The sequence below is a fragment of the Buceros rhinoceros genome, unplaced genomic scaffold, assembly GCF_000710305.1.
Source record: "Buceros rhinoceros silvestris isolate BGI_N320 unplaced genomic scaffold, ASM71030v1 scaffold5572, whole genome shotgun sequence".
NCBI classification, from domain to species: Eukaryota; Metazoa; Chordata; class Aves; order Bucerotiformes; family Bucerotidae; genus Buceros; species Buceros rhinoceros.
The window spans coordinates 10,260-37,693 of NW_010400543.1; the positions used below are offsets into that span (position 1 = coordinate 10,260).

General features: G+C 40.5%; 2 protein-coding genes across 2 annotated transcripts in view; one reads left to right on the forward strand and one right to left on the reverse strand.

Annotated features, from left to right (window-relative positions):
• Window positions 1–15,235, forward strand: part of LOC104489701 (selenoprotein O-like) — a gene marked incomplete at its 5' end in the record, with an annotated part of 24,325 nt that extends 9,090 nt beyond the window's left edge. The window contains 11 exons of the mRNA XM_010131895.1: window positions 252–321; window positions 910–982; window positions 1,779–1,862; window positions 3,883–4,012; window positions 4,590–4,634; window positions 4,715–4,796; window positions 4,885–4,977; window positions 7,971–8,050; window positions 8,944–8,987; window positions 14,706–14,785; window positions 15,113–15,235. Coding sequence (XP_010130197.1) covers window positions 252–321; window positions 910–982; window positions 1,779–1,862; window positions 3,883–4,012; window positions 4,590–4,634; window positions 4,715–4,796; window positions 4,885–4,977; window positions 7,971–8,050; window positions 8,944–8,987; window positions 14,706–14,785; window positions 15,113–15,235 — 904 coding nt within the window. The remainder of the gene's footprint in view (window positions 1–251; window positions 322–909; window positions 983–1,778; window positions 1,863–3,882; window positions 4,013–4,589; window positions 4,635–4,714; window positions 4,797–4,884; window positions 4,978–7,970; window positions 8,051–8,943; window positions 8,988–14,705; window positions 14,786–15,112) is intronic.
• A 7,317-nt stretch (window positions 15,236–22,552) lies between these two features.
• Window positions 22,553–27,434, reverse strand: part of LOC104489702 (amyloid beta A4 precursor protein-binding family B member 1-interacting protein-like) — a gene marked incomplete at its 5' end in the record, with an annotated part of 25,484 nt that continues 20,602 nt past the window's right edge. Inside the window, 2 exons of the mRNA XM_010131896.1 lie at window positions 22,553–23,125; window positions 25,435–25,526. Coding sequence (XP_010130198.1) covers window positions 22,553–23,125; window positions 25,435–25,526 — 665 coding nt within the window. The remainder of the gene's footprint in view (window positions 23,126–25,434; window positions 25,527–27,434) is intronic.

Here is a 27,434-nt window from a genome sequence, read left to right on the forward strand (position 1 = left end):
CCCCAATTAATATTACTGCCTACGAAACCAGATCCTTGTGTGCTCTTGAAGTTTAACATGGGGAATAATTTTATCTCTAAGTGTTTGGAGGGGTTAAATTCAAGACTCGTTGGAATAACTTTATTGAGTTTTCTTGTAACTGTTTGCAGCAAGCTGTAGGTCAGTATCTAGCTGTTTGAAAACAAGAGTATTGAATGATCAGTTCTAAAAGTACCAGTTTCGTTTAAAGAATTCTACCTCTCCTATTACAGAAGATTGACAGACTTTATCATCCAGGAACATTTTCCATCAATAGCCATGAATAATTCAAACAGATATCTCGTAAGTATTTTTTAAAAGTTATTTTTATTTTCCACAATCATGTGAACAAAAATTATATAAAGCTTTTCGAAGTTTCAGGTCTAAAAGGTTTTAAAATGTGAAATAAGCTTCCAGATTTTATTAGTGAACGTTTGTTAATTCTCTTTATAGCAGTAAAAACTTGCTTCTTGAAGTTTTTTTTTTTTCCTCAAAGTCAAATATCATCATTCTTCACCACTTTTCATTATGGAGATACTTATTAGTAAGCTTTCATTTTCTATTCTTTTTTGTTCTGTTACTGCTCGGATTTTAAGTGAGCAGTGATCATGAACTCATGAATTACACTTTTTCTAGTATAGATGTAGTGCGTATAGTATATACTAGTATATACAGTAGTATATATAGTGTCTGTGCTTATCTTTTTTACTTTTTAATTTCTTTTAGGGCATCTCTGTTTACTTATTTAACTAGAGTCTTTGCTGGATGAAGTTATTGTGCAGTCACATCATTTAGAATGTGAATGAGACGTCCTGACAGACATACACATTTTAAAATAGAATTATGACATATTTGTAAAGCGAATCTAATGTTTATGTTATTTGATTTTAGGATTTTTTCTCTATAGTTGTATCAGAGACTGCAAATCTGATTGCATTGTGGATGTCTGTGGGGTTTGCACATGGTAAGCTGCAGTAGATGGCATTGGCTTTATTTGTCACTTAGTTCTTCAGTTCTTCTGTGGTGCTGAGGGACGTGGTTTAGGGATCCTGGCAGTGCAGGGTGAACGGTGAACTTGATGATCTTAAAGGTCTCTTCCAACAAGATGATTCTATGATGTCTTCGCCTATGGCAGTATCTGTTATACATTAATACACAAGGTTTTTTGTAACAGAGTTAGGAGATTTTTCTGATCTTTCAAAGCGTGACTGTATCTGACAGAGGCAAGAATATGGGAGCCAGCATTCTCAGAGCTGGTTTTAACAGTCTGATGTGCAAGGACCACGTATTGATGTCTTATGTAAGTTAAATTGCTCTGAATTTGGTGCATCTACATAAAACAATGACCTTTTATAGTGATTAGGATACAGTGCTGTCCACCTTTGTTTCAGATTTATATTATGAAAAATAAAATAGCGATGTCTTGCTAATACATTACCCAGTCAGCTTGCAAGGAAACAGCTAATGACTAGTTTGCAGGATTCTGTTTTAAAACTGTGAAGCGCTGAAAGGAAGAGGAAACAGTGCCACCTAGTTGTAGAAACCAGATGCATGACAATGTAGCAGTTTCTCAATTTCACACTGAAATGCATGCCAGGTCAAGAGTAAGAGAGATGAGTTTATTTTCCAGAGTCCAGATTTCTGAAAGGTAGCTGCTCCAGAGTTCTCTAGATTCAGTGGATCTGTTTAACAGCAAACTTTCTAGAGACTACAGGGTTCACGTGGAATTTTAACTTTTTGTTTCTCCTGGTTAATTGTAGGTGTGTGCAATACAGATAACTTCAGTTTATTATCCATAACAATAGATTATGGTCCATTTGGATTTTTGGACTCCTATAACCCAAGTGAGTGCAGCACCTGTTTGAAATATAATTTTTTTCTTAAAATAAATTATTTGTATTAATTGTATGTAGTTTTGATGTGCATGAAAACTCCTAACATTATCAGAAAAATCCCAAGCATCTGTATTGTTTCAAGAGTTTTAAGGAAGAACATTATATCAGAGGCTAGTTTTATGGTACTCTTTATATGTTATATTTTAAGAGCGAAAAGTCTTTCTTGTTTGTGAAATATTACTATTAAACCCATATTAATGAGAATGTTTCCAGTTGAACTTCATCAATTGAATAGATGCTACAACAGAAACCTAGAAAACTAAAAATTGTGTATTGCTGTAAGCAGCCATAACTTTGTATTGTGCTCTAGCGTTACACTCACAGCAGCTAATTATATGTTGGAAGAAAACAAATTAATCCAGTCATGGCAACCTTTCTTTGAAAGAATGAACTCGGTCAGTCTGGGATTGATAGATACGTATGTACATATGTATGTACGTAAGTGCATATTATTAGATTATTGTTTAGAGGTTGCATTCGAGTAAGCTTCAGAACCATCACTGGTTGTCCCGTTATCAGTTTTCGTAAGACTGCAGCCTCAAATTAAGTAAATCTCGTGAGAACAAACATCATATTGTTTCTACTGTATTGAAAAAAGAAGGCTCTTCTGGCTTTAGCTCTTTCTCTATGTGGTGGGTTGACCCCAGCCGGCAATTAAGGACCTACCAGCCACTTGTTCACTCCCCACTGCTGTGGGCTGAGGGAGAGAATTGGAAAAACAAAGATGGGAAAAAGCTCATGGGTTAAGATAAAGACAATTGCATAATTGAAGGGGGGAAGAAGGCACAGGGATGACCAACAAGTGATGCAAAGGCAATCACTCACCATCTCCCGCCACCAGACTGATGCCCCGTCAGTCCCCAAGCAACAACTGCCTTGGAAAAACTACTCCCAGTTTTTATGGCTGAGTATGACATTATGTGGTATGGAATATCCCTTTGGCCAGCTGTCCCAGCTGCGTACCATCCCAGTCCCTTGCCCACCCCTAGCCTAACTTGCTGGGATTGCTGAGTGAGATCAGAGAATGCCTTGCTGCTGTGCAAGCACTGCTCAGCAATAGCTTGAACACTGCTGTGTTATCAGCACTGTTTCAGTGACGTCTAAAACACAGCGCCATACAGGCTGCTATGAGGAAAACTAACTGTGCCAGCCAGAGCCGGTACACCTCAGAAACAGATGAAATGCTTTAGAGTTAAAATTCAGATTTGAACCAATCACCAGATCAGACAGATGTGGCACAGGTCTGCTCCTTAATGCTCCGTTTGTTATCAGCGTCCTCTGAGGACTCGGGCGATGCTGTGTGCGTTGATCAGCTTCTCTGAGCAAGGGCTTTGTTCTGCATCCGTTCAGACTGCTGCTGCAGATAGGCATACGTTTTACTTCTAGACGCTGGTAACTTGCATAGCAGATACTTACTATCTCCCAAATAAAGGATTTGCATACTGGAAACATTTTAGCCCTAATTTTTATGCGAATATGTAAAGCTTTCTTGTACAACTAAAACAAAAGTTGCTTAGGTGGCCTATTTATTTAAATACATATTTTTTGATGTTACTTTTCAAAAAATACTTATACATTCTGAATCTGGTTGTGCAGGTGTTTGCTTAGTCTGTGTGTTAAATAGTAGTGCTATATGCAGTAAAAACATTGAATAAGTCATCATTTTTAGTGTAAAAACAGTCTTTTTCTGTTTAAACGTCTGAATTTATTTTGTATCTTCAAGTAGGAAAATTTGTGACACGTGGGAACTTGCCTGTGTAGGATGTATTCCTTAGATTTGCAAATAATGTATCTTGAGTTAATACACTGTAAATAAGTGTCCTTGTGATCTGATTTTAAACATTAGGTAAATTTAAGGCTTTTATTAGTTTGCTGTGCAAGTATAAAAATGAATACACTTCAATATTTTAACGTTGATTGTTTGTTGTGTTTGCTACACTGTGGAAAAGTAACATTTTGTTTCAAACAGATTTTGTCCCAAACACATCTGATGATGAAAGGAGGTACAAAATAGGAAACCAGGCAAATGTTGGGCTGTTTAATCTGAGCAAGCTGTTACAAGCTCTAAAACCTTTATTGGATCCCAGGCAAAAGCAGCTGTAAGTAATCCTTAAAATATCTTAGTGCTCAAAAGAACTAGTGAGATGGGAGACCCTCTAATTGCCACATGCATAGGAAAGAAAGGGATTAGCTTTTAAAATCTTTTCTTCAAAGTGGAAATAGATTCTGAGTTAATCATTGGCCAGAATAAGGTTGGAGGGAGGGGAGAGAAGTTTTCCTTTTGCCTGCAGTTTTCTAAGTTTGTCTAGATTGTTCTTTAAGATGCTTAATTACGAAGACCATATCTCCTGAAGTAATGAGGTAATATTTTAATACCCTATTGTAAAGATTCCTATTATGAATCTTTTTTTTGTGCCATTTAAAGTCATGACTTCTTGCTCAGTCTGAGAACAAAGAACATTGTATTATTCTTCTTTGCAGCAGCTATTTATGATTTGAAGCCTGATAAAATGTTTCTCCTCAGTCTTTTTACAACTGCAGATCCCAGTTGGTGCCGTGTATCAATGTTTGCAAGATATCGGTCAGAAGAAGTTTCCACTGTTAAGTGTACAGCGGCATTGTGCCCACAGTAGTATTTTAGTTCCATAGAATTTGACTTTTCTTTTGTTTTTGCAGAGCTTCCCAGATTTTGGAGGGGTATGGTGAGCGTTATTACATCCGGTAGGCAGTTCCAGAACTTCTAGTCACAGTATTATAAATTGTGTTTTGTAACAATTTCCTCACTTTATTACTATGCTCAGTTTCACAGAGCTATTCAAAACAAAACTGGGTCTTCTTGGAGAGAATGAAAATGATAATTATTTGATTGCTTTCCTCCTAAAAGTGAGTTTACTTTGCTGATTTTGTTGGCAAACACCTGAGCTGGTACCCCGTGCTTTAAAACCACTGATGGAAGTATTTATTTCACTAGCTTATGGAAGATACAAAGGCTGATTTTACAATGACGTTTCGACAGCTCAGTGAAATTACTGAAGACCAATTAAAGGAGCTCCATATTCCTGAGGTATTAATACAAACACCCGATTTCAGCAATACTTAAAATGAGTAAATGCAATTGGGTGTAACCCGGGTGTGATAGAGGATGTCTCCAAGCCATGATTTGTCTGGGAATGTGTCATTTTAGCATTACTAAGGGACAGGGTGACTAATATAACTGTGTCATGTTACCACTCCATGTTAAGCCTCTGTCTGGTAATGGAGGATACATTAATGAAGAGTACTGAAGTCAGATTTTCAGCCTCTGGTACAGGTGTGATATGAGTAGTCATAAATATTCACGCCTAGGTGAGAATGTGATTGTCATGGCTTAGGGCGGAGCAGGCCACTAGACAAATGACAGATGCTCTCTATTAACCCCTCTCCCTCCCCAAAGGGGGAAGAGAGAAGGAATAAAGGAGAAAGACTTATGGGTTGGAAAAGAAAACTAAACTAAAACAGTTTCAATGAAAATAATAAAAATTAAATAAAATATATACAAATACATACAAAACCAATATCAAACCTAGCCCCACCCCACCCCACCATGGCAATCAGATCACCATCACCACTGATGCTGTGGGCAGTGGCCTTCCCCAGTGCCACTGGACTCAGTGGCAGATAGGAACAGGATTCATGAGCTGGATTCTGGAACTGGATTCAGGGATGCACGGGTTGGGATTGAAGGCAGAACGGAGAGAGTCTTCCTTGAACACCAGCCATTGAAGAAGAGAGCTTGACCCCTGCGATCCCTCAGCTTTACACCGAGTATGACGTCTATGGGGTGGAACACCTTGCTGGTCAGTTCAGGGTCACCTGTCCTGTCCACTCCTCCCCGCAGGTGCAGCCTCTGGCTTACTGCACCCCACCGTGGGACGCAGGATTAACAGAGACCTTGGTCTGCACAGGAGCAAGTACAAGCCAGAGCCTTTCTGCACACCAGCCCCTGGCAGTAACTGCAAACATCAAGTGCTGTCACTGCTAGAAGCAGACACTGGCTGCAGAAATAAGCCGTTAACTTCAGAAAGTGCCGAAATGTAGAGACTGAGCTGAAAAGTAAAACCACTGAATGGAATTAGTGCTGTTCTAACTCAAACCAGGACAGTGATTTTCTTCACCTTTAAGATGGGTTGGCTAGGAAGAACTTTCCTCCCCCTCCCCCCTTTTTTTGTTTTGCTTAAGAATACCCTCTGATTATATTTTGTAAGACACAAGTGAAGTTGGACAGGGCTCATAAGGAAATTTTCAACCTCAGGACAATCAAACTATTCCTAACATGTGGTCACCAGGTGGCCTCTATCTCTACTCTAAGGCCCATCTGCATGTCTCAGTATCTAATGATAAGTGAGGTCCCATCCTGTCATAAACTCTTGCTAGAATCTCAGCCCATAGTGACCTCTGCCCTTCCCTTGGGACAAGACTGGTTCTAAATGTAGCTTGAAGCATAAAAATACATTTTGTTATTGTGTTCTGCCCAGCCTGCTATCCCATCTTGTGTTGCTTCTGACTAGGCCTAAACTACTTCTTCAGGACCAAGTGTATAACCATAAAAGAGGTGAGAGCTGTTAAAATAAAAGAGGTGAACTTCTTACCTGGAAATAATGCAATCCTGAGAAGTAGAAAAATAGCTGAAATGTTTGAACTGGAGTGAGATGCTAGGCAAGTAATGATTGGATAAAATTGCAGAGGGGACATTCTGGAAAGCCAACTTGTAAGTACCTGATCTGGGAAAAAAATGGGAAGCCTTTTTGTAAGAGCCAAAATAATTATTTTCTTTTTTTTGTCAATGCAGTGCCTTTCCCATGTGAGGAATATTGTTCACTTTGCCTGGGAAACTTCATTGCCTTGCCCTAATTTCTGACTTATTTCTATTTGTCTTTGAATATTATTTAAAATGAGAGCATGTGGACTCCTGAGGTTGTTTTAGGGACCAGAATGACTGTACATAAATCATAGAATGAAAATGAGGAGTTACTGTTTACTTTTCCAGTTGTGTCCTAGATAATTGATTTTTGGCCAAATGCTGGTTTTCTTTGTTTTCTTCTGTTAAGAGTTCTAGCCTAGTTCTATGAGCGTGAAGCTATGAATAGTTGAGATTTTTCTAGTGGGAAGCAACAAAAATACAAAGAGCTGTAGCTATGGAGTTAATCATTTGTACACACGGGGGGTGATAAGGTGATGGGTGCATTTGTAAGAGAAGGTATTTTTGTCATAGAATACAAAGGATTTTTTCATTTCTTAGTGGCCTATATGCGATAGGAGGAACGGAAGCCATCCTCATGTGGTATGGAGCCATGCCCAGGTGCAGTATGGCAACTCCATCTGCCTTTCTTTGACGACACAGGCTGAGGAACTAACAACCGTGGTGTAGTTGTGACCCTACTACTACACCAAGGGTCATTTCCAGCCTTCATTTGGTAGCAGCTGACCACCTTTTTCACACAATGAGATGATTTAGCTCACAAGTTCTGAGTCCCAAAAACCAATGTGGTAAAGCAGGTACAATTTTATGCTAGTAGGAAGTTTTAATTTTTTATATTAATGTTTATTCACACAGTAATACTTCACTACTGACTATAATCTTGGTTTGTAGATCACTCTTTTTTTTTTTTTTCGGCTGCACACCAAAATTGACCTTCAAATGCCAGAGTCTTTTGGGAACACTGCAGGAGTCCTTACATTTAGTATTAACCACATACAAAACTCAGAAGGGAGTAAAACCTGTAGTTTTGTAGCCTAAAAAATAAAATAGGCAGACAATAAGCCAAGGAAAAATAGGGGTGAAGTGCTGGAGAATCTGCCATAACAGAGATAGATTAATTTGGATGTATCATGCTAGCAAAAAGGAATAATTTAAATACAGAGAAAAAGGTATTAATAGAATTTGGGGGGAGAATATTCATTGAAAGTTTATGATGTTTCCCTCTTGCATCCTTATAATATTTGTTTGCTTACTTTGTTTTTTTGCTTAACAGGAACAAAATTCTGATTACCTGCCATTAACTGTTTCTTTCTCTTTAGGAGTTCTGGGCTCTCCAGGATCTGGGTAAACACAAGTTATTTTCAGAATGGGTTACTATGTACCTCTTGAGATTAAATCGGTAAGTCTGACGCAGTTTCAAGTGTAAAAATAACACCAAGTGTGCATTTGCCAGTAGCAGAGAACTTTAATCTGCAATGATTTTCCGTAATTTTTAGTGGGTCTGGTAAACATAGTTTCATATGTCTGGTAAACAGTTTCATATGCCTTTTTTGCCTTCGTGGTTCTAGACTGTGCTAGGTTCCATAATAATTACTATTGCCATTCTGATTTAACAACACATACATAAAAATATCATGGGAGGAGTGGTCTGTATTTGTTGTCTTTCACTGAGCAACAGATCAGATTTCTTTGGTTAATAATTCTTGTTAAAATGCCAGTCCTACAGATTCTGTCCAAGAATCTGAAAGGCAGGCTTTGCAAAGACATAGGAATGAGTAGTGTTTCATTACTGGTAATACGTGTATGTTTTACTATGTAATAACATGGCTTTGGGATGACAGAGGGTGGGCGTTGAACAGTTGTGAATACAGACTGTTTAGAAACTGCCAACGTTGCATAGATAAGGACACACATATTAGAACTTCTACCAATTCTTTTGTCTTAAATCAATAAAGAATGTAACCTAACGTGTTTTTCTCAGTCATGTATGGTATGCATGGCTGACAGTAGTGAAAAGAAGGACCTGTCAGGTACTTGGAAAATTTAGTCGATAAATACAATTCTTAGGGAAAAAAAAAAAATCAATAAAAGATACAAAACCTACGAGCGAATGAGCAGTTTTTTCCAAGTCTAATCATTCTTAGAGATTCACACCCGCTTCCACTGAACACAAAAGCACTTAATGATTTTAATGGAAGTCAAATAAAATATTTCTAAAACTAAATAATTATAACCCTCTTTAGCTAAAACACTTTCTTTTTTTTCTTCTTTTTGTTTGTTTTTCATGTATAGTAACAAGGGTGATTCAGATGTGAAGAGAAGAACAAGAATGACCAGTGAGTAAAACAATACAAAGGAATTCATATGCTTGGAGAAGACAGATACCTATTTACATAGATTTCTTCAGCATTAGCTATTTTTCCTTTTGAGAAGAACTAAAATTTATTGTTTTTACGCAGAGCAGAAACTCTCATTACACTGCCGCAAATCTTGTAATACTCTACATTCACGGTGGCTATCTCTGGTTTCACCAAATCGTGTGATTAGAATCTCGCCATATGGGTTTGGCTAGACTTGAGAGTATATATATACTTTTTATATAAGCCAAATGATCAAGATGTTCTTTGGCTACAGCAAGGCACTCTTCCTTCTTAGGGATCCTCCCTTTTCCCTCCTTAAAAGAAAAATTAAACCATCCTCAATTTAGTTGCCCACATTTATGAAGGAACTGGTCTGGCCCGAACACCTGTTGAGAGTAGTCACCTCTTGGGTTGTAGTCATATCAGTCAACTGAGGCCTAAGAGTGTGACACGGACATGCACCACAACTACTAGTCCAAGTTGCTTTTCTCTAGATTCTGCTGGTGTTGAAGGAGAGAGCACATGTCTGTTCATATTTTGGGTGACTGAAATCACAAGTGATGAAGATGTTGTGAATAAGGCTTTTCCTATGAGTATCCACAAAGGCTGCACTGACCAGTGTCACACACTGTGAATACAGACACTGAAGCAATGCGACTCAACTGTCCAGCTATGGTCAATTCCATATCAATCCTCATTTACATACTTGTTCATTTTTCTTTCCCCTATTTTTTCTCTTATTCTTAACCCTTTTTTTTTTTTTTTTTTTTTTTTTTTTCCCCCTCAAAAGTAAGTCCTAATACTGTCTCTGGGCTTGTTACTCCTTATTGATAAATAGGAGTAACACTGCCAGAGGAAATGTCCCCTTTTTTTTTTTTACAATTTCCATTTGGGGGTTCAGGAGATGCCAGGCCTCCAGCTTGTTCTGTGCTTTGGTGCTTGGGGACTTGATTAATTTTTTGCCTTTAAGAAGTTAAGAATTACTGGCCCATGGGAACATGTTTATGTGTATCTTGTCATGTCTCAAGTGGTGATTCATCTTAGTGTCTTGAAATGGTAGACGTCCTCTGGCTGCTCCCCAAACTGAAACTCTTCATTGCAAAGTAGGGCGCTCCCTTAAAGGGCCCCTAGGACTAGATTTCCTTGTGAGAGATGCCCTTCTTCTTCTGCTACATCTGCGTTTCCTGAGTGTAAGCAACATCGTTTCCTTACTCTGTAGTTCCTTCCTTTAGCAGCCTGTGAATGTGCCAGTTTGCATTGCTCTGGACAACATTGTTGTTCTCTGGTGATGAACCCTCCCTAACATCAAGGTTGGCATCCCGGACTGGCCCAAGGGACCAAGATTTGTCTGAGTGTTCAAATAGGTCCAAAGCATTTCTACATGTTACAAAGAATTCAGGTTTCTGAAAGGCACGCACTTTTTTTTTTTCTGCACCTGGACGAAAAACTCCTTTCATGACTAGGTAGTCCTTTCGCAAGGAAGGAAAGTACTTTAATTCTCCCGGTTATTCTAAATACAAAATGCTAGAGGTGCTGCGTTTACCTATCTATCACAGCAGACACAGCAAGTATGAAATTATCAGAATTAGTCAGTGAGAGAGATTTTTGGATCTGCAGCGAGCTGTGGTCCATTTGTGACATTTGCCTAGAAAAGTCAATGAGCAACTGAAAATCCCTGGACAAAAGGAAGTGAAGGAAATGGAGGGTCAGATCAAATTTTGCATGAGGTATTACACACTCAATGTTATGCTGCTTTGCAGAGTGTTTTATTCTCATTTGTAATGGAAATGGCTGTTCTCTTTTGTTAGATATCGATCGGCCACTTTCTTCAAAAGCTTTCATTGATTTAGTAGGAAAACGGCAGGAGACAGCACTGAGTTGCAGTAATAAGACAGCAAAAACTACATAGGGCACGAGTACCATCACATGGACCTTCATATTTGCATCCCCATTTTCTAACCAAGGCTCCACCCATTTTTAAGAAAACTTCTTACAATTTTACATACATTTTAAGAAAGTTAATATGAGAACAGTTGCCAAAGAGAAAGCTCTGGTTTAGTATTTGTATTTTGGTAGGGTTAAGAAGTTTCCGCTGTGGGACTTGGAGGCTCGTAGCTCAACCACTCTTTCAAGGTTTTGAGCTCCCCCATTTTTCTCGGCTAAAATTTAATGCTGAAAGCTAGTCTAAACATATTTCTATTTTTCTGTTTTTTGAATCTTTTAGAGAAGATGATGACACTCTGAGTTTTATTCCAAATCAGAAACGATCTCAGTTTGGTGATAATCTTCTGCAAACCAGCCTTGTGGCATCTCAGAGAATCATACAGTACAGGAGACGGGCAAAGGAGGGAAAAGGTGTTGCCTCCAGGACTACACTTGTGCTTGTCTCAGTGTTGGTAGCAGTCCAAAACTTGATATGCAAAGATTCATGGTTAAGTTCATTTTCTTCCATATAACCGGTCATCACAATATAGTCACACAGCAGAGCTAGCAGATATTCCTAACAGACTACTGATGTTAATCGGTTATTATTTTAAAAATTATTTTCTGTTTAAAATAAACTGTTACCTTTTTGCAAGCTTCTCCATGTTATAGCGTGACTGAAGTTTCTTTTTTTTGTTGTCATCATTGTTGTTCTCTTTTACATTTAAACAGATCTCTTAGATGCTCCTTGCAATACCTGTGGGGTATTACCACCTGTGGGGTGGTGGTGGGTGGTGGTTTATTTGCTTGTAACAGCTGTCCCTTGTCAGCACAATTTGCAGCACAAATCTGCTCAACTCAGTCAACTGTGCATTTTTACCCAGCATTTCACATTAAAGACAAAACTGTCAGGGCTGTCTAGAGTTATTTATAGGTTGGTAAGTCCCACTGAATTTCTTACTGCTGTCTTTAATATATTGCCATTATCACCTCATTATTCATCACCTTTCCCTCATCTTCAGTAAGTCCAGTAAAATAAATCATGTCCCAAAATTTCAAGTTGATCAGTTATTATCTTTATTTTTTCTCTCTTCATTTAGAGTCCTGTGCTGAAGCATAGTTCCTTAGGAGTTGAGCAAAAAGTTTTGACAATCCAAATCCCATACAAGTCTATCATTGTATTTCTTTATAAAAGGAATATGTAAAAAAATTAGTAGACCAGATCATGAAATGCATGTAAGGACACTATATTTTTTCTGCTTTGTCCTTTTCTTTTCTGGCTTGCCTTATTCTCTCATAATTATCTTGTCACTTGTGTTAATTGCAGGTATTTTTAATGCCACTGTGAAACTTATCAATTTGCAATTGTTAAGAATATATTTCTGGGACAAATATTCTCCTCCTAATATGAGTCATGATTTTAATGTGAATTATCATTTTTTGTATGAGTCATGTGCTAACTTTTCCACCTTTTAAATATGCTTTATGTATTATTATCACTATTACTATTGAAGACCCATTTACTGGATGAAATCAGATACTTGGCCAGAGCAAATTACTTTGCCAAATGGGAAAACACTACTTTTTAGCAGTTAGGGCAAGGTGGTGTTACAAGTATTTAGAGGTCCCAGATAGGGTTCCAAATAGCTAGTTGCATTTTTTGGCTTTTGTTTAGTATGTGTAAGAAGTACCCACAGAACAGAGGCAGTGTAAAAAAGAAGAGTGTCTGTATCTGGACGGATTGCACGTCACTCTTTGTTCTCACAAGTCAGCACCCGGACGTGGTGCTGGAAAGTCGTTCTGTTACCTGGGCAGCTTTTAGAACAGAGGCGGTGAGTGGCAATGCCACCTGAGATGCTTCTGGGTTCAGCTTCATCTTTTCTCTTCTGGCAGGAACATGAGCGGTCAGCGTTCAGCATTTAGAGCACAGAGTGATCTTTTCTGTCCTTTACTTTTCTAAATAACATAAAGACCTTTAATGTAATGCTGCTGTGTGTCAAATCTTGTGGCTTAAAATGGCTTTCACTCAGTTCCAAACATAAAGAATTTAATTGTGTTGTGATACATAAAACAATCACGCAAGTGGTGTTAGGCTGATGCCGTAGCTCCGGTGAACTGTAGTTTGTTGGCTGGTTAAATGGTACCCGTTAGAAGCAGTGCTTACCACAGAGAAGCATCTTCACTGCACTGGGCACTGATTCTGTATGGGAGCTAAAGTCCCAAGACTGTCTCACCACAGAACCTCGGGAGGAGCCAGCCACAGCTTTTTCAAAGACACCAGTTGTCTTGGTAGCCAGCTAGGATAAACAAGTTCTGTTTGCAAGCTGAAGAAGCAGTACAAGGCAATGCAAGAATAGAGTGAATTGGGAAATGGAAATAAGTTCAGTTCAATCCTTTTATCCAGAATATTGTTTCTGATCATCCCACTCCTAATATCATTTATTGTTTGTAAATAAAATAACATTTTAGACAAAACGGACAAAATAACTAATTGATTAGAGGAATTGAGTAGAGGGAAATTTGGGATGGTGATTTTTATGAATACTCTGCTTTCTTTAATACCCACTTTCAAGTATGCTATAAGAGTATTTATATTTTATAATCCTACATCGATTTTTGGTAAGAAATATATAAAGTAAAAGGTTTGAACTAACATTTATTCATATAAAACCTACTGGGACATCAGTGGAAAGGGAAGGAACAGATGATGTTTGTGTATGGCCGTAAATCATGGACTTTTGGCTTCAAGACCATGGGTGATAATGCCTCTGGTATCACTGATAATCTCTTCAGGTAATAATCATCTCCTCTGTTTGGGGAAATATTCAGACCAATGTCAAATTAAGACTTACAATGCAAGCTTGAAATGTTTGTAACAATTAATCTGTAATTTTGTTCTGATCATTAATTAGAGGGAAAACTTCCTGAAGCAGAATCCTAGCTTAAATTACAGAGCAAAAGTAAGAGTTGTGTTGACGTTAATCTGCTAAAAAATTGATAATAAAAGCCATGTATTCTTACGAGAATTGTCCCCGACATACAGTTTGATAGAACTCTTTTTGTTGGTTACTAAATCAGCAATTTCATTTTCAATGGCCCTACAATCTCCCTAGAGCTAACCACCTGCAACATGCCAGAGAAGCAGTGCAGCTGTCAGGGCTGTTTCCAGGAAGATAAAGCAGACAGTTGTGGAGAAAACTGTGGATGCCTCTCCCAGAAAACTAAAAGGAATGACAAAACTGAAAAAGTAGTTTAAAAAAAAAAACAGCTGAAATCCAACATTAATGGCTTTTATGGCCGAACTTTTGACAAATGATACAGAAGAGGGAATATCCAAGTCGTGATACTTTAAGGAATATCTCAGTAATTCCTTTTTTCATTAAATAATATTTCATATTTATGATCTCCAGGAATGTATTGACAACATTGAAATATGCTTTCTAGCAATGCAGCAGGAGCCACGGTAAACTAATGACGTTAGAATTCTAAGTCTGCTGGTGTTCCTGACCAGACATCCTTTGTGTATCAATGTGATGTTCTATACTACTATACTTTTTGTTTGGCATTTTGGCATTACTGATTGTGCAAGTTTAAAAAAAATCCTTTTAAAAAGGATTAAAAAAAAGATTAATTTATTTTCCTTTTTACACTTTTTTTCTTGATCTGCAAATTAAACCTTCTTGAAGACTTCAATGACACGTTTCACTGACTGTGTTTTGCTTTTGTTGAGTATGTCTAACTAAATTTAACACGATTTACTTTTGGTTTCAGCTGTTAATCCTAGATACATACTTAGGAATTGGATGGCAGAATCAGCAGTGCAAAAAGCCAATCTGAATGATTTCTCGGAGGTAAATTTCTTTCTTTCTTTCTTATTCATGAATAATTGGCATAATTGTTAGTGAAAGAGTTGTAACATTTACAGTTTGAACCTATATTATGCTTTGACCAACATGGTACTGTCTAATACCAATTACTATAAAAAATACTAACAAAATGATTAATATTAATTCTAACATACATAGAAGTTAATATAATTACAGGAGTACTAATAATAGTAAGGAACTCGTGGAATAGTATCTGGAGCCAGGAGTGTGCATAATATGAAGTGGCTGAGACCTGCCTTGTTGGCAGGAAAGCATTTTATGTAAAAACTTACACACTTTAATTGCTTCCAGGTTCATCTCCTACAGCAGATTTTACAACATCCCTTCCAGAGACAGCAGGCTGCCGAGAAGGCAGGCTACTCCCTGCGCCCCCCAGCTTGGGCCAAGGATCTGAAAGTCAGCTGTTCATCCTGAGAGAAATTTGAACAAGAAAGAAAAATGATGAAGGTCGAGGCTCAGGCTGTTAAATAGGATTACTGGATCACAGGAGTTTCACTCCCTTACACTCTGTGAACTGCAATCTGCTACTATGCTAGGCAAGACAAGGTCTTGACCAAATTTATAAAGTCTAAAGATTAAAGAAATGCACCACTATGGGTGGTTGCATCAGCAAATGACACTGGCATTTATAACTCTGTCTTCATATTCAGCTGTGCATTAATTTGAGTCCCAGTATTTAAGTTCTGCCAACTGTCACATTTAACTTGTCAGAATTCATGGGTGATCAGGTGGGTTTCAGTAACTCTTAATGGCTGGTCAATTTAAAATCTGTCCAAGCTCGTTTTAACCATACAGTATTTTGATGAATGTTCTCCTTGCTGTTACACATCGTTCAAATATAGTTGTGTTCTGAAGACACAACTTAAGTCTTAAGTGCTTAAGTCTTCTGTGGAGCTGGAATAGAAGAACTTACACGTAGACCTTGCCACCTTTTCTCTTTTTGACCTTGTTTTGACACATTAAACTGCCCACAAAGATTTAAAGGAAATTAAATTAAATAGTGAGCAAAGATGTCTGTCGTGTGAGTGACTTGCCCAAAAATAAATTTTGGTGTCTTTGCTGGTGTCAGGTGCCTGCCAAGCCTGGCCCACTGCTCTTTGAAGGTGTATCTTTTGATAGTAGTAGTAGGATTGTTGGTGCAGGGATATAATGCCTTGGGAAATTTTCACTGGTTTGTCATGGAAAAGGACTTTCTTGGAAGTATCTCACCACATATGTGGTTGGGTCAATATATCTTTGCATCCAGCTTAGCAAAAATCCTGGAAGGGAAGTATTTAAAATTCATCTGAAGCTGTTACACAGAACTCCTTTGAGTAACGGAGACTAGTCTTTGAGTCCTGGCTCTTGTTATTTTTTATATATTTATTCTTATATTTATCCTTGTTTGATATTCCAGTTCCACATCACAAAACTTAGTGTATAACTCAGATGAAATTAATAAATAAGCAATCACGTCCAGTGTTATGCTAGACAATTTACAGCAAAAAAATGACATCTATAGGGGCTTTGTTACTTCTTGACTTTACCTCGTCTCTTTCTAAACCAATCCATTTTGGATTTGGGATCTCCAAATTTCTCAAGCATCACTTGGTTGTGAAATAGAGGCTATTAAGTAGTATAATTAGCATTTCACAACTGTATTTCTAGAAATATAATTGGCATGGAGAAAATTCTATTATTGGAAATCTTTCAGTAACTAAAAAAATATTTGAATGGCTTAACTCTAATCAACACAATTATTCTGGGTAGTTTCCCCTTAGATATACAGCTGCTCAATTACCAATACAGTTCAAATGTAAATAGAAGAACCATACTGTGAGGAACAATATAGATATTTAAATACGGTTTTCTGAAAGTCCAGTCTGAAGTTTAAGCAACTTCCACAAGTTCAGCCTGGGTAACGTTCCGTGTGCAGGTAGCAAGTGCTCTTCTGCAGCCACTGGGATTAGTGTTTGAGCTGCTGACATCTCCAGGTCAGAGGAGTGGGCTGCTGGGGGGGTCTGCGAAAGCCCTTCAGCTGTGGGCCGTGTTCCCAACCTGCTGAAACACGGGGGCTGGTGTCTCTTCTCGGGTAGTTACAAGGAAAACTGCACATGGTGATGAGATGTGTGAACATCGGCATTACCATCGCAGAGGAGTGAGTTACACTGTAAAGGCACACATCTGTGCCCGCAGGGTAAATACAACAGCACTGCAACTGGTTTCCAGTTAGGTGAAAGGGAAGAGCTGTCGTTTACCTTGGACCAAACCGCCGGTAAGTTTCTTTTGTGTGTGGGTCAAACACAGCTGCCGGTACATGTGTACCTCATGGAATCACTGCGTAAACACAAAGCGTTTTTATACTGCTTTTTTGTTCAAAGTGCTTTATAAATGGTAAATCCTGTTAGTAAGAGTAGCAAGCAGCCCTCTGCTTTCCCTATAGTTACAGGTGAAGAAAGCCTCCAGCATCACCATATAAAACCAGAAGCTCCCAAATGGGAGCTGTTTTACAAGCAGCGATACGTGCTGCCCGCTCACTGTGAGGCTCTTCTCAGGTTCTTGAAAAACATCGGCAAGAATGAAGGAAGCCCTGAAAACTGGTTTCCCACAATCTTCAGGCTGCGGAGAGCAGGTCAGCTGCTTCTCTTCTCCAGGAATTCATTCTTGGACTCAGTCACGACCTCTTGCCGTGATTTATGTGAAAGCAAATCTCCATTATTTTTCTCCCCTAGTTTTACCATGCAGTTTATGTTGCCTGTTTTAAGTAACCAGTAGTTAGTGAAACGTCACTGAAATCTTCAGTACTGACTGTTACTAGCAGTCAAACTGCCTTAGACTATCCCCAAGACCATGACAATTATAACAACGATACTGACTCTCTTCTGTTCTGCCTCTCCCTCAAAGAGAACATGCATGTTTCCCAGGTACTGTGAGACTGTCAGTGACAACCCGTAAGTAATAGTTCTGCCCTGTAGTTTTGCCACATGATCGATGTAAGTGCCTGATAAAGAGTGCGTCAAAGACACATGGAGAGTGAAGTTACCTCAACACTACCGTGCGACTGTGTTTTGTAGAGTAATGAGCCCACATCATGCTCAGCATTTTGTACCACCTCCCTTTCCACTTCCGTGCTTTAACCATTGCGATTTATTACGACAGCGTCAGCATTAATACTGTTTCATGATACATTCCCTAAAATCACTGCTTCCACCTGCAGTTCTGGAGCTGCCCCTTCCTTCACGTTACATAAACACAGCAGTGATGCAAGAGCAGATGGGGAATGAAAATGCTGTGGCTGGTGATCAAGCAGGTGTTCATTTGCCCTCTCATCCTCTTTCTGTATCATAGGACAGTTATGAGGGGCAGCAGTGCTGCTCCCCAGCACGCAGGCTGTTCCACATGACTCTGACCTTTGTAATCCTAAGGACTGGTGGAGAAGTGGTCACTTGAAGCAGGTCCTTCGTCCCTATCAGTGATGTAAGCGCTCAAAGAAAATGGCAGCTGCTGAGGCTGCTTCCATTTGAGGTATGGAGAAAAGTTAAAAAAACCCACTGCCCACCATGCTGCAATTTCCACTCTTTTCAGACTAAAATACTGCAATCACTAGTGATGTGCACACTGCTGTGATCTACGGGCATAAGACAACTTCTTACGGCAACAGGTTAGACAGAGGTGGAAGGATTAATGTCTATTTTTCACAAGCACTTGTCATTTACAGTCTTGGAAAGGAAGATCTTTTTGTGCTTTGGAGCAATTTCTTGTACCCAATAAAGCCAGATAATTGTGTATCGTTAAGATGGTAGCTCGGTGCTTTCCATGGAGAGTTTGAATACTTACATTTCAGAGGTCTAATCATCACAGCATTTAAATTGATTTCTGGAGTTTTCTGTAGGCTTTTGTTCTTTTTGTTTCAAAGAAAGCTTCGACTTTTTCTTTTGTGTAGGATTAAGTGCATGAGTTATGGTTGACTGCAGAGGTAAAATGTATAAAATTGAGTTTATTGTGGGGTAGCAAAAAAGAAAGGAAATAGGGCAGGAGGCTGAGTGTTCTGGTGAGAAGAGTGAATGCTAGAGAAGCTGTACAGAAGTCTTAGAGCTTTGTGAATTTAGAGAAACTGGCTGATTGTGCAACATTTTCCTAAGGACACGTTCTGCTTTATTTTGATGCTGGGTGTATATTTCATTTTAAAAAATCATTTGATTTAAAACTAGTTGGACAGCTGTTGTCACTGAAGTGTGTCAAAGATGTGCACTCCTAATACCCTGTCGGAAAATGACACTCAGCTCGTTAGCATTCAATGCTTCTGCATAATGCTGACCTCCGTTACATCTGGAAATCAACTGGGAAACTTCTTTAATCCTCTTTTGTTCTTTTTAACCCTTAGGTTTAACCCTTCTACTTTTAGCTCACTAGTATTTTGTTCTCCTGCACTTCGAACAAAAGCTTGTAGTAAGCTTATGAGCCTTACACGGGTCTTGAAGGCATTTGTTGGAGATAATGAGATACCTTCTGAATGTTCTAGCATGTCAATTCAAAACTTCTAGGTAACATTTGTGTTGGAGGTAAACATAGTTCTCCTGGTGAGAGCATTCTGTTCAGTTCAGTGCAAGCAAGGGAGCCAGAAGACCAATAAGAGCTGCATGGGCTCTGCCTGTATTGGTAAGTAAGAAAGCCGGGAACTAGTCCCTTGGCCCACGAACCATTGCCAGAACTGGCCAGATCTCCACCACAGGGGATCGCTGTATGGGGAGTGAAACCTGCTGAAGTCCTATCCGTGTTGTCTTTTGGGAACGGTTCCTGACCAGGGCAGGTTCCTGGCCCTGTGTTGCACCTGGGATGGGACTGTGCTTAAGCCCCCTTCTGCCTATGGGTGAGATCTAGGCCAGTGCTCAAGCTTACCTCCTTGTCCTCTTGTATTTAGCAGCAGAGACACAGGTGTGTGAGCTGTAGCACCTTGCTGGCAATGCTAGCTCCTCAACCACAGGCTGCGGAGCACAGAAATGGCAAACAGCAGTCGTAAGACCACCACCATCCCATCAAGACAGCCCTGATGTAAGCTTTGCTTTTCCAGTGCTTTCACTGCTGACAAACCAAAGAAAGGCAGGAGGAAACGGAGAGTGGCTGTCCCATGAGTAACTGGGGATGGGCCCGACTGCTGCATGACAAACATCCCTTTGCTCCAGCTTGTCAAGGCTGATACCAGATTAAGTTGCAGAGTGTCACATAAACTTTACTGACTCATCTGGCGCTCTCCTGGCTGAAGCATCCCTGTTGTGAAATGCCTTCTGTGCCACCACAGTTCTTCTCGTGCCCATCACGAGCATCTGCGCCAGCTCCTTCCTTTCACTCCTGCTGCTTTGACCAGGGACTGCCTGCTCTGCCAAGTGCCGAGATGGGCATGTTTTGCCTTGCCTTGCTCCAGCTGGCTCACTGATGGTGAGCTTGTCCTTGTTGTTTGTGCTTTATAGTGCAAAGACCTGGTCTTTGATGTCTTGTGGAGGAATGTGCTCTTGCAGCCACCAAAACGTGCAAACATAGTAGGGACAGACCACCTGAACAAAAGCGTGATGAGCCAGCCAGCACTGCTGTCTGTACTCGGATAAAAGGGTGGTGCTCTGTGCTATGAAGAGGAGAAGGGGGCTGTAATGGCCAGCAATCACCTCAGTTAGGGTTGTACTTTCAGACTCTACCAATAATGTTTTCACTGATGCCAGCAGTGCAGAGACTGCAAGGTACCTGAGGGTGAAGGCCCAGCCTCGGTAGCCTGATATACCTGCACGACCTTGGAGCACCGAAGAAAAGTCTACTACCTCCTCCCAATTGATCAAATAATTCCTTTAAACGAAAGACCCCCACCAGGGAGTGGGGTCAACACAGGAACATGTTGTTATGATATATCGGTGTGGTGGTGGGAAGGGTGGGGGCCTTATTTAAACCGTAGCATCATCAGACTTTTAATGCTCCTTGTCTATGCTCAAAAGGTGGCCCCTGCAGACACAGCCCTAACTCTCTGCCCCCGGTGCAGATACATACCTCGCTCTTAGCATCTCTCTCACACCCCATCTTGTAAAACCTCATAATCAAAATCCTTTTACATTTTTTCAAGCTCAAAAGCAGGGAGGAATAGTAACCACAACTGCTTCTGCCCACATACGGATGCATTTGTTGGTCTGCCTCAAGCAGCCACTTCTGCCACCAGAGATGACATGACTGTGGGCTTTACAACAGGGTTGAAAGCAAAATAATTTCAGTTGCAGGAAGAAATGCATGTGGTTCATAAGGTCATTTGTGTTTTCAGCTTTAAAAAACAAACATAAAAAAAGGTGGTAATTTCAGAAGGATGGGAACTTTATACAAAGACATGGTTGAAGTCTTCATATTTCTGCTAGGCTGTTACACAGGCACTGTGTACTGTTACCCGGGTATTGACAAGCCGACCTTAAACCAAAAATAAGACTAGGCACGACCCAAAACTTCCCCAGCCTGTGGCACTGCCACCAGATTGTCATTCCTTTGCTTCCCACCACCGCTTCTGGACCTAGGACTCTGTTTTGATAAGCACTCTCAGCCCCTGCTTCACCAGCTGTTTTTATGTGCTTATTTATTTAGAATGCACACTTTGCTTTTTACGCTTTTTACGCTTTTTGTATCGCAAAACACAAATATATTATTTCTGGTATCTCAGAAGATTGTGTGCATGAGAAGAGGCAAAGACTGAAAGAAATAAAAATAAAGACTAGGAGGTATAGGCAAAAACTCTTTAAAATATTTTAAGTGGTACCAATTGCCAGTAAATTCATGTTCATTAACTATGACACTTCGTGCAGCTATAAAATCGAAGCTATTTTTATTTGAGAACTAAGAATGAATGCTGCCCAAATGAACAACAGAGAATTAAAATCAGAGAACAAATGAAAAAAAAATGTAGGAAGAGATGCTCATATCAGGTACAAGATAATTACAAAGTCTTTCAGAGGAGAAACTAGTTCTAGGTACAGTTTGAAGACAAATGTTAACCAACAGGGAAAAAAAAATCTCTGCTTACCAAGGGAAGCATATGAGGTTTTGAAATAAAAATTTTTCTTTGTCTAAAATTACACAAATAAACAAGATTTAAAGGCAGCAACTGTGAGTGCTGACAGTTATAACAGGAGCTGCTTGTGGAAGCAGGAGAGTATAACATTTGGGGTGACACTGTCTGGAAATGGGCCTGGTCCTGCCTTGCATCTCAGAATGATCTAGCTGAGGTTTTACTTCTTGAGACAGAGTATTTTTAAAAAAAAAAAAGAAAAAAAAAGCGTGTCTTTTTATTGAAAAAACCGCACAATTAGGGATTTTCTGATAAAAAAATTTCAAGTGGAATTCTGTGAAAAGGATCTTCCAAATTTTCAAAATTCACACAAGAACATCGTTGTATTTTTTCCTTTAACTCCAATTCTGCTGGAGAGGCAGCCACAGAAGATGCATTTCACTCACTGGCTTGGCTCTGTGAGTGCTGCTCCACCATCCCTGGCTGTCCTGATGGAGTGAAGACTCTGCAGCCAGTCCTTACCTCGGCCTGACGGTAGCTAACGGTACAGGAGTGGGGGAGGTGGGGAAGGAGCAGATTATAGGGACAAAGTGGGTACAGAGGGCACTCCAGCTTACTTCTTGAGACCCCTGAGAGGAACTCTGAAGGAGCCTAATCCAGCATGACCTTCCATGATGCCTCACAAAACCAGCTATGGCTTGAAGTCCACCTGCTCTCAGAGCTCAGGAGCTGCTGCCCCTTTTCTTTTCAAGAGCTTTCATTAGGTCAGACATGAAATCTGCTTGCCTGCCTCCACCCCCAACTGGAGGTGGTCCAGCTGACCGTGGGTCTCCATCCTGTCCTGTGTTTTCTATCCTTTTTGAAGGAAGCGGCACAGGTTTCTTTGTCAGAGGTGGTGGCTTATTGGAGGCAGGGGGAGGTGGAGGGGGTAATGGTAGGTCTCCATTACCACTGCTGGAGGTTGGTGGTGGTGGAGGCACAAAATCAGGAGGAGGTTCGCAGAAATCAGACGGTGGTGGTGGTGGTGGTGGTGGAAAATCACTATTCAGTGTAGGTGGCGGTGGTAGAAGATCACTACTCAGTGTAGGTGGTGGTGCTGGAAAGCTGTCTGGATCTGTTAGGTAAATGCCGCTGTCTCGTTTGACTTTGGAGGGTAGAACTGGTGAAACAGAAATAGCAGATGACCGTCTTTCCGGTGGTGGAGGAGGCTTCAGTGAGTTCCTCTTACCCTGGTATTTCTGTGGCCTCATCACTGGCTGCATCAGGCCAGGCGCACTGACATTCATCGACTTAGCCTTTAATAAGCAGAAGGAATAGAAGGACAAGACACAGTTAGTGCACACGTAAACTAATGCCACTAAGGACAGTGAAAAGATGTGAAAACACATGACAAGTGTGCAGCAGGCAGACAGCGAAATGAAGCAGAGTACGTTTTGCCTGAAGAATGCAAATCATATTTCCTTTTCTTTCTGGAGCTGCCCACAGAGCTTTGACAGTGAAAACGTTTCCACACTGACAGGATTCATAGTGCTGGCCTCAAAAATGCTTTTAAAATCTCAAAGAATTGCAGTTAGTAAGACATATAAAGATACTTTCTTGATGTTCCACCCGTGTTCCCTGAGAACATGAAGACCTAAAAAAAAAATTTGTCTATCCAAAAATACTGAGTAAGGTTTGAGAACAGATGCAGTTTTGGCTCTCGTCCCCACTGTGTCTCCATCTCCCATTCTAGCTGTGACTGCTGGAGCTCTGGATAAAGCTAAAATTATGAGGTCACATGTCTCTGCCAGAACTCATTAGACACAACAGCAGTGAACTGGGAAGGAGGTGAAGGGATTTGGGAATTGGAAGTTTACGTGTCTGGATTCACTGTCCCCAGCACTCTGCAGCATGGTGTGACACACATTCACCCACAGGGTGGTGCACGTGGGAAAGATGTCTGTCACGATTCTGGAGGTGCACAGCAGGGCCAAGACACTCCACTGGTGGCCAGGCAAGGGCCACTGGTAAGCCTGGGCAAGGGCCACTGGTAAGCCTGGGCAAGGGTGTCTTCTGCCTGCTGGGCAAGGCGCGTGCACACGCCTTCTCCACATTTGAATCAATAGCGCGACAAACAGGTCCTTGAAGCCACTGAGTTCCAACCATGTTTGCAAGGTCAGGAGATGCGTTCAAAGCATCTGACAACTCCTCTGAAGGGAAGATGAATAAAAGCATCTACAATGCAAGTTAAGAAAAATGTAGGATAGCAGTTCATTTGCAAAATTTTAAATGGCTTTTCTTTTAAATTGTGTTTGCTAGTTGACACTCTGAAGAAACACGAAGTCCATTTGGTGATATCTGAATATAATTTGCTCTTTTTTTTTCAGGTAGCAACTGGTAGTTGTTGACAGTTACTACACAGTCATGCCATCTATTCTTGTGGATCCCTGGAGAAGTCTGCCGTCCTGAAAACAGAGCTTTGTAACACATTCATTTCCAGTTATGCTAATTTATCACTTTTCGGATGCAGCCAGCTCAGCGCTCTAACTGTAGCATACTGCACTCTGAAAGGCTCTGGCCTGCCCCTTTGGTCCCAGGCTGTAGAAGCTGTGAGATGAAGAAGGTGACACGTTTGCTTCTGCAAACCTGCTGGTTGCTCTGCAACCCTGCCGTCAGCAGTACTAATTCTGGCTTTAGCTAAAGTACAACATGCAAGACTTCTCTTTCTCACTCTCTTTGCCTACAAATATGGAAGTGAATGAGACACAGGAGGAGGGAAACACTGACTGAATTCTGAGAACATGATCTATTCCAGAGGAAGTGAGGTTCAGAACAGAGAAATAGATCTTTTTAAAGGGGGAACTCAAAAGACAGAAACATGAAGCACGAGGACATATAGTGGAGGTGACAGAAAAATTCTAGGAATTTTATTTCACTTGTCCTGTGCACTTTATGCGTGATGGAGGGATTGAACAACGAATTGCAAAAAAATGCAGGGTTTTTTTCTGCAGGACGTTTTTGAAGTCCTCACATTTGTAACCTATTGATATTTTTATAGCCAAAGATGGTGCAAGTAGACAAAATTTGGAGCTTAACCAATGAAGCATTTAGAGCCTAATAAAAACATTCCATGTCTTTCCTTACTTCTTCATACTTCTTTCTTACACAGTACTCTTCAGCTGTGCAGAGTGTTCTCTGCTGAAAACACTACTGTATCCCTTGTGTCATCAAGGCAAGACCTGTTTTCTGGCAGAGACAGAGAACGGCACTGAGGTTCTGGCTGCACAAACTCTTTGAGACTGCCCCAGTAGGTACATTCCTGTTCCTGTTAGGTGAACTCACAGCTATTTGTTCTGAAGAACGAAAGTGTTGGATGGCTGTTCCTTCACCTTCTGACAGTGGTCTCCTTGCTTCTGTGCAACAGGTACGCTGTTTGCCACGTGTAAAGCATGAGGAGGGGCAGGAAGGAACCAGCCACTCTGCCCAGAAGCCAAACCCTTCTCAGAGCAGTACACTGGCACTTTGAGGAGGGGGGAAGACAGCAGGCAAAGAAAAAACAAGTTTGAAGAACTGGTTCACAGGTGACATTTAACTACTGCACTGCTATTTAACTGCTGACCTGTACCTCTGACGTATCCACTTTCTTCTGAGTCTCTGGAAATTCTACACTGGAACGACGAACAACTTGGGGAATCTGTCCATTTGACTGAACAGCACCTGTGACAGGGGAGAGAAGACAGAAGGAAAAGAGTTTTACATTTCTGTGGTATTAAACAGATCAGGGAATAGCAAACTAAGAAAAAAGGCTATAAAAACATCTTTACAACTTCCACCAGGGAACCACTCAGGTTACAGGGTTTTTGTATGTAATTCAGTAAAACCCACGAGGAGGCCTGTTTTCTACGTCAGGCGTACTTTGTGACTTCTCACATTCAGTTTGTTACCTAAGGAAAATAAACAAGATACTTCACATTAAAACTAATGCCTGTCCACATGCCTCCATGGTGGCAGCTGACAATCCTACAAGAAGTGTGTCAGAACTATGCAGACATATGAAAAAATTATCGGAGTGTGTAAAGGTGTTGACAAATGAAGAGCTTTTTCTTTTGACTACCAAAAATGGTGATTACTGAAGGGTCCAACCATTAAGGCCAACAGGAGAATAGAGAAGGGGAGCTGGCTTTGGAAGGGAAACTAAGAAGGAATCAAACTGGCATTGAAACAAGCACCCTCTGGCCTTCCATTATTTAAATACCTGTCATCGACACAGCATTTTGAAGTTTGTAGTGTGCTGTAGTATTACCACATTTTCATGTCTTATTGCTTTTTTTCCTGTTTACTTTAAGCTAAGCTACTACCAGCCATAGTTTCCTATCAATAAGAGTCAGAGGTGAAGATTTGAGGAGGGGCTGATTCATTTTCTCTAGCAAATGAGCTAATAGCTCTGAAACTTCTCCCCCATCTGGAATCACGTAAGATTTGTGAACCTCACCGTATTCCCAGATTAGTGAAGATCTGCTAGCTGGCTAAGTTAAAGCTCTGCAAAACGTCCACCCACCAATTCTGTGTTTGTAAGGGATATGCATAAATAACCCAGTACTGTCAAATGGAGGAAGTGAATTTGAGACCAAAGGACAAATTTGTGGGTTTAATTAGGAACTCTCCAGTTTAGTCTAGGATTTTTGGAAGTTGTACATGTCAAAGTAGTAGACAGTGTTTGGAGCCTAGATACATACATCTGTAAACCTAATGACTGCCTTAGCTCTATTATAATGTACAGTTCTGAGATCCAATAAAGCTCCACTCATGTACTTCTTGGGTGCTAGAGAACCACAATGTAAGTGTCTACTACTGCTAGCGTCTACAACAGCAGTCTAAGCACCACAATGGTTTTAATCCTAACATGTTCTTTTCTGATTAGGAAAGAGGTTCCATGAGTATGATAACAAATGGAATAGATTATTTTTTACTGCTGTAGTGGGTTAAAATGGCACTGGCAGGGCTAAGCCCCTCCGTCGCCTCTTCTCCCTCTTCCCTAAGCCCGTGAAAACTTTCTCACAGTTATTGTGGGGAAGTGATGCCACAACCCTCTCGGCTCCTTGTTGGAGCCGAGGCACATCAACTAAGCACCTCTGTGACCAAGTGTATAAAAAGCTGGAATCTGTGACATTTCCTCGGTGCACATATTTGATTTCTGCTCAGGACCAAGAGAGAAGAAAAACGTCTGACCGGAGAGAGACTGCAGCTGCCTCCATTCTCCGAGCAGTAAAATATCTCTTCTGCAACGCAGGGAGACCTTCTTGCTTTCCCAATTACCAGCAGGGCTGGTTTTCTGGCTGAGTTTTAACCAGAACGAAGGGGAACTTGGCTGTAAGGCCCCAATATCCTGCATTAAGGGAACAGCCACTGTCGAGGGGAAAGAAGACCTGTGTCGTTCCCTGGAGATCCAGTTTGTGTCCTGCCTCGCAGATGGGGAGAGCTAGAAGCCAGAATGCAGCCCCGGCAGACTGGTAGACTCAAGCCTCTTTTCAGCCACCCCAGAGGAAGAAGGACAAAGTTACTGGGGGAGTTTGCTCCAGAGGAGTTCTTTGAACTGAAAACTTTTGAGGTTAACAATCTGCGACT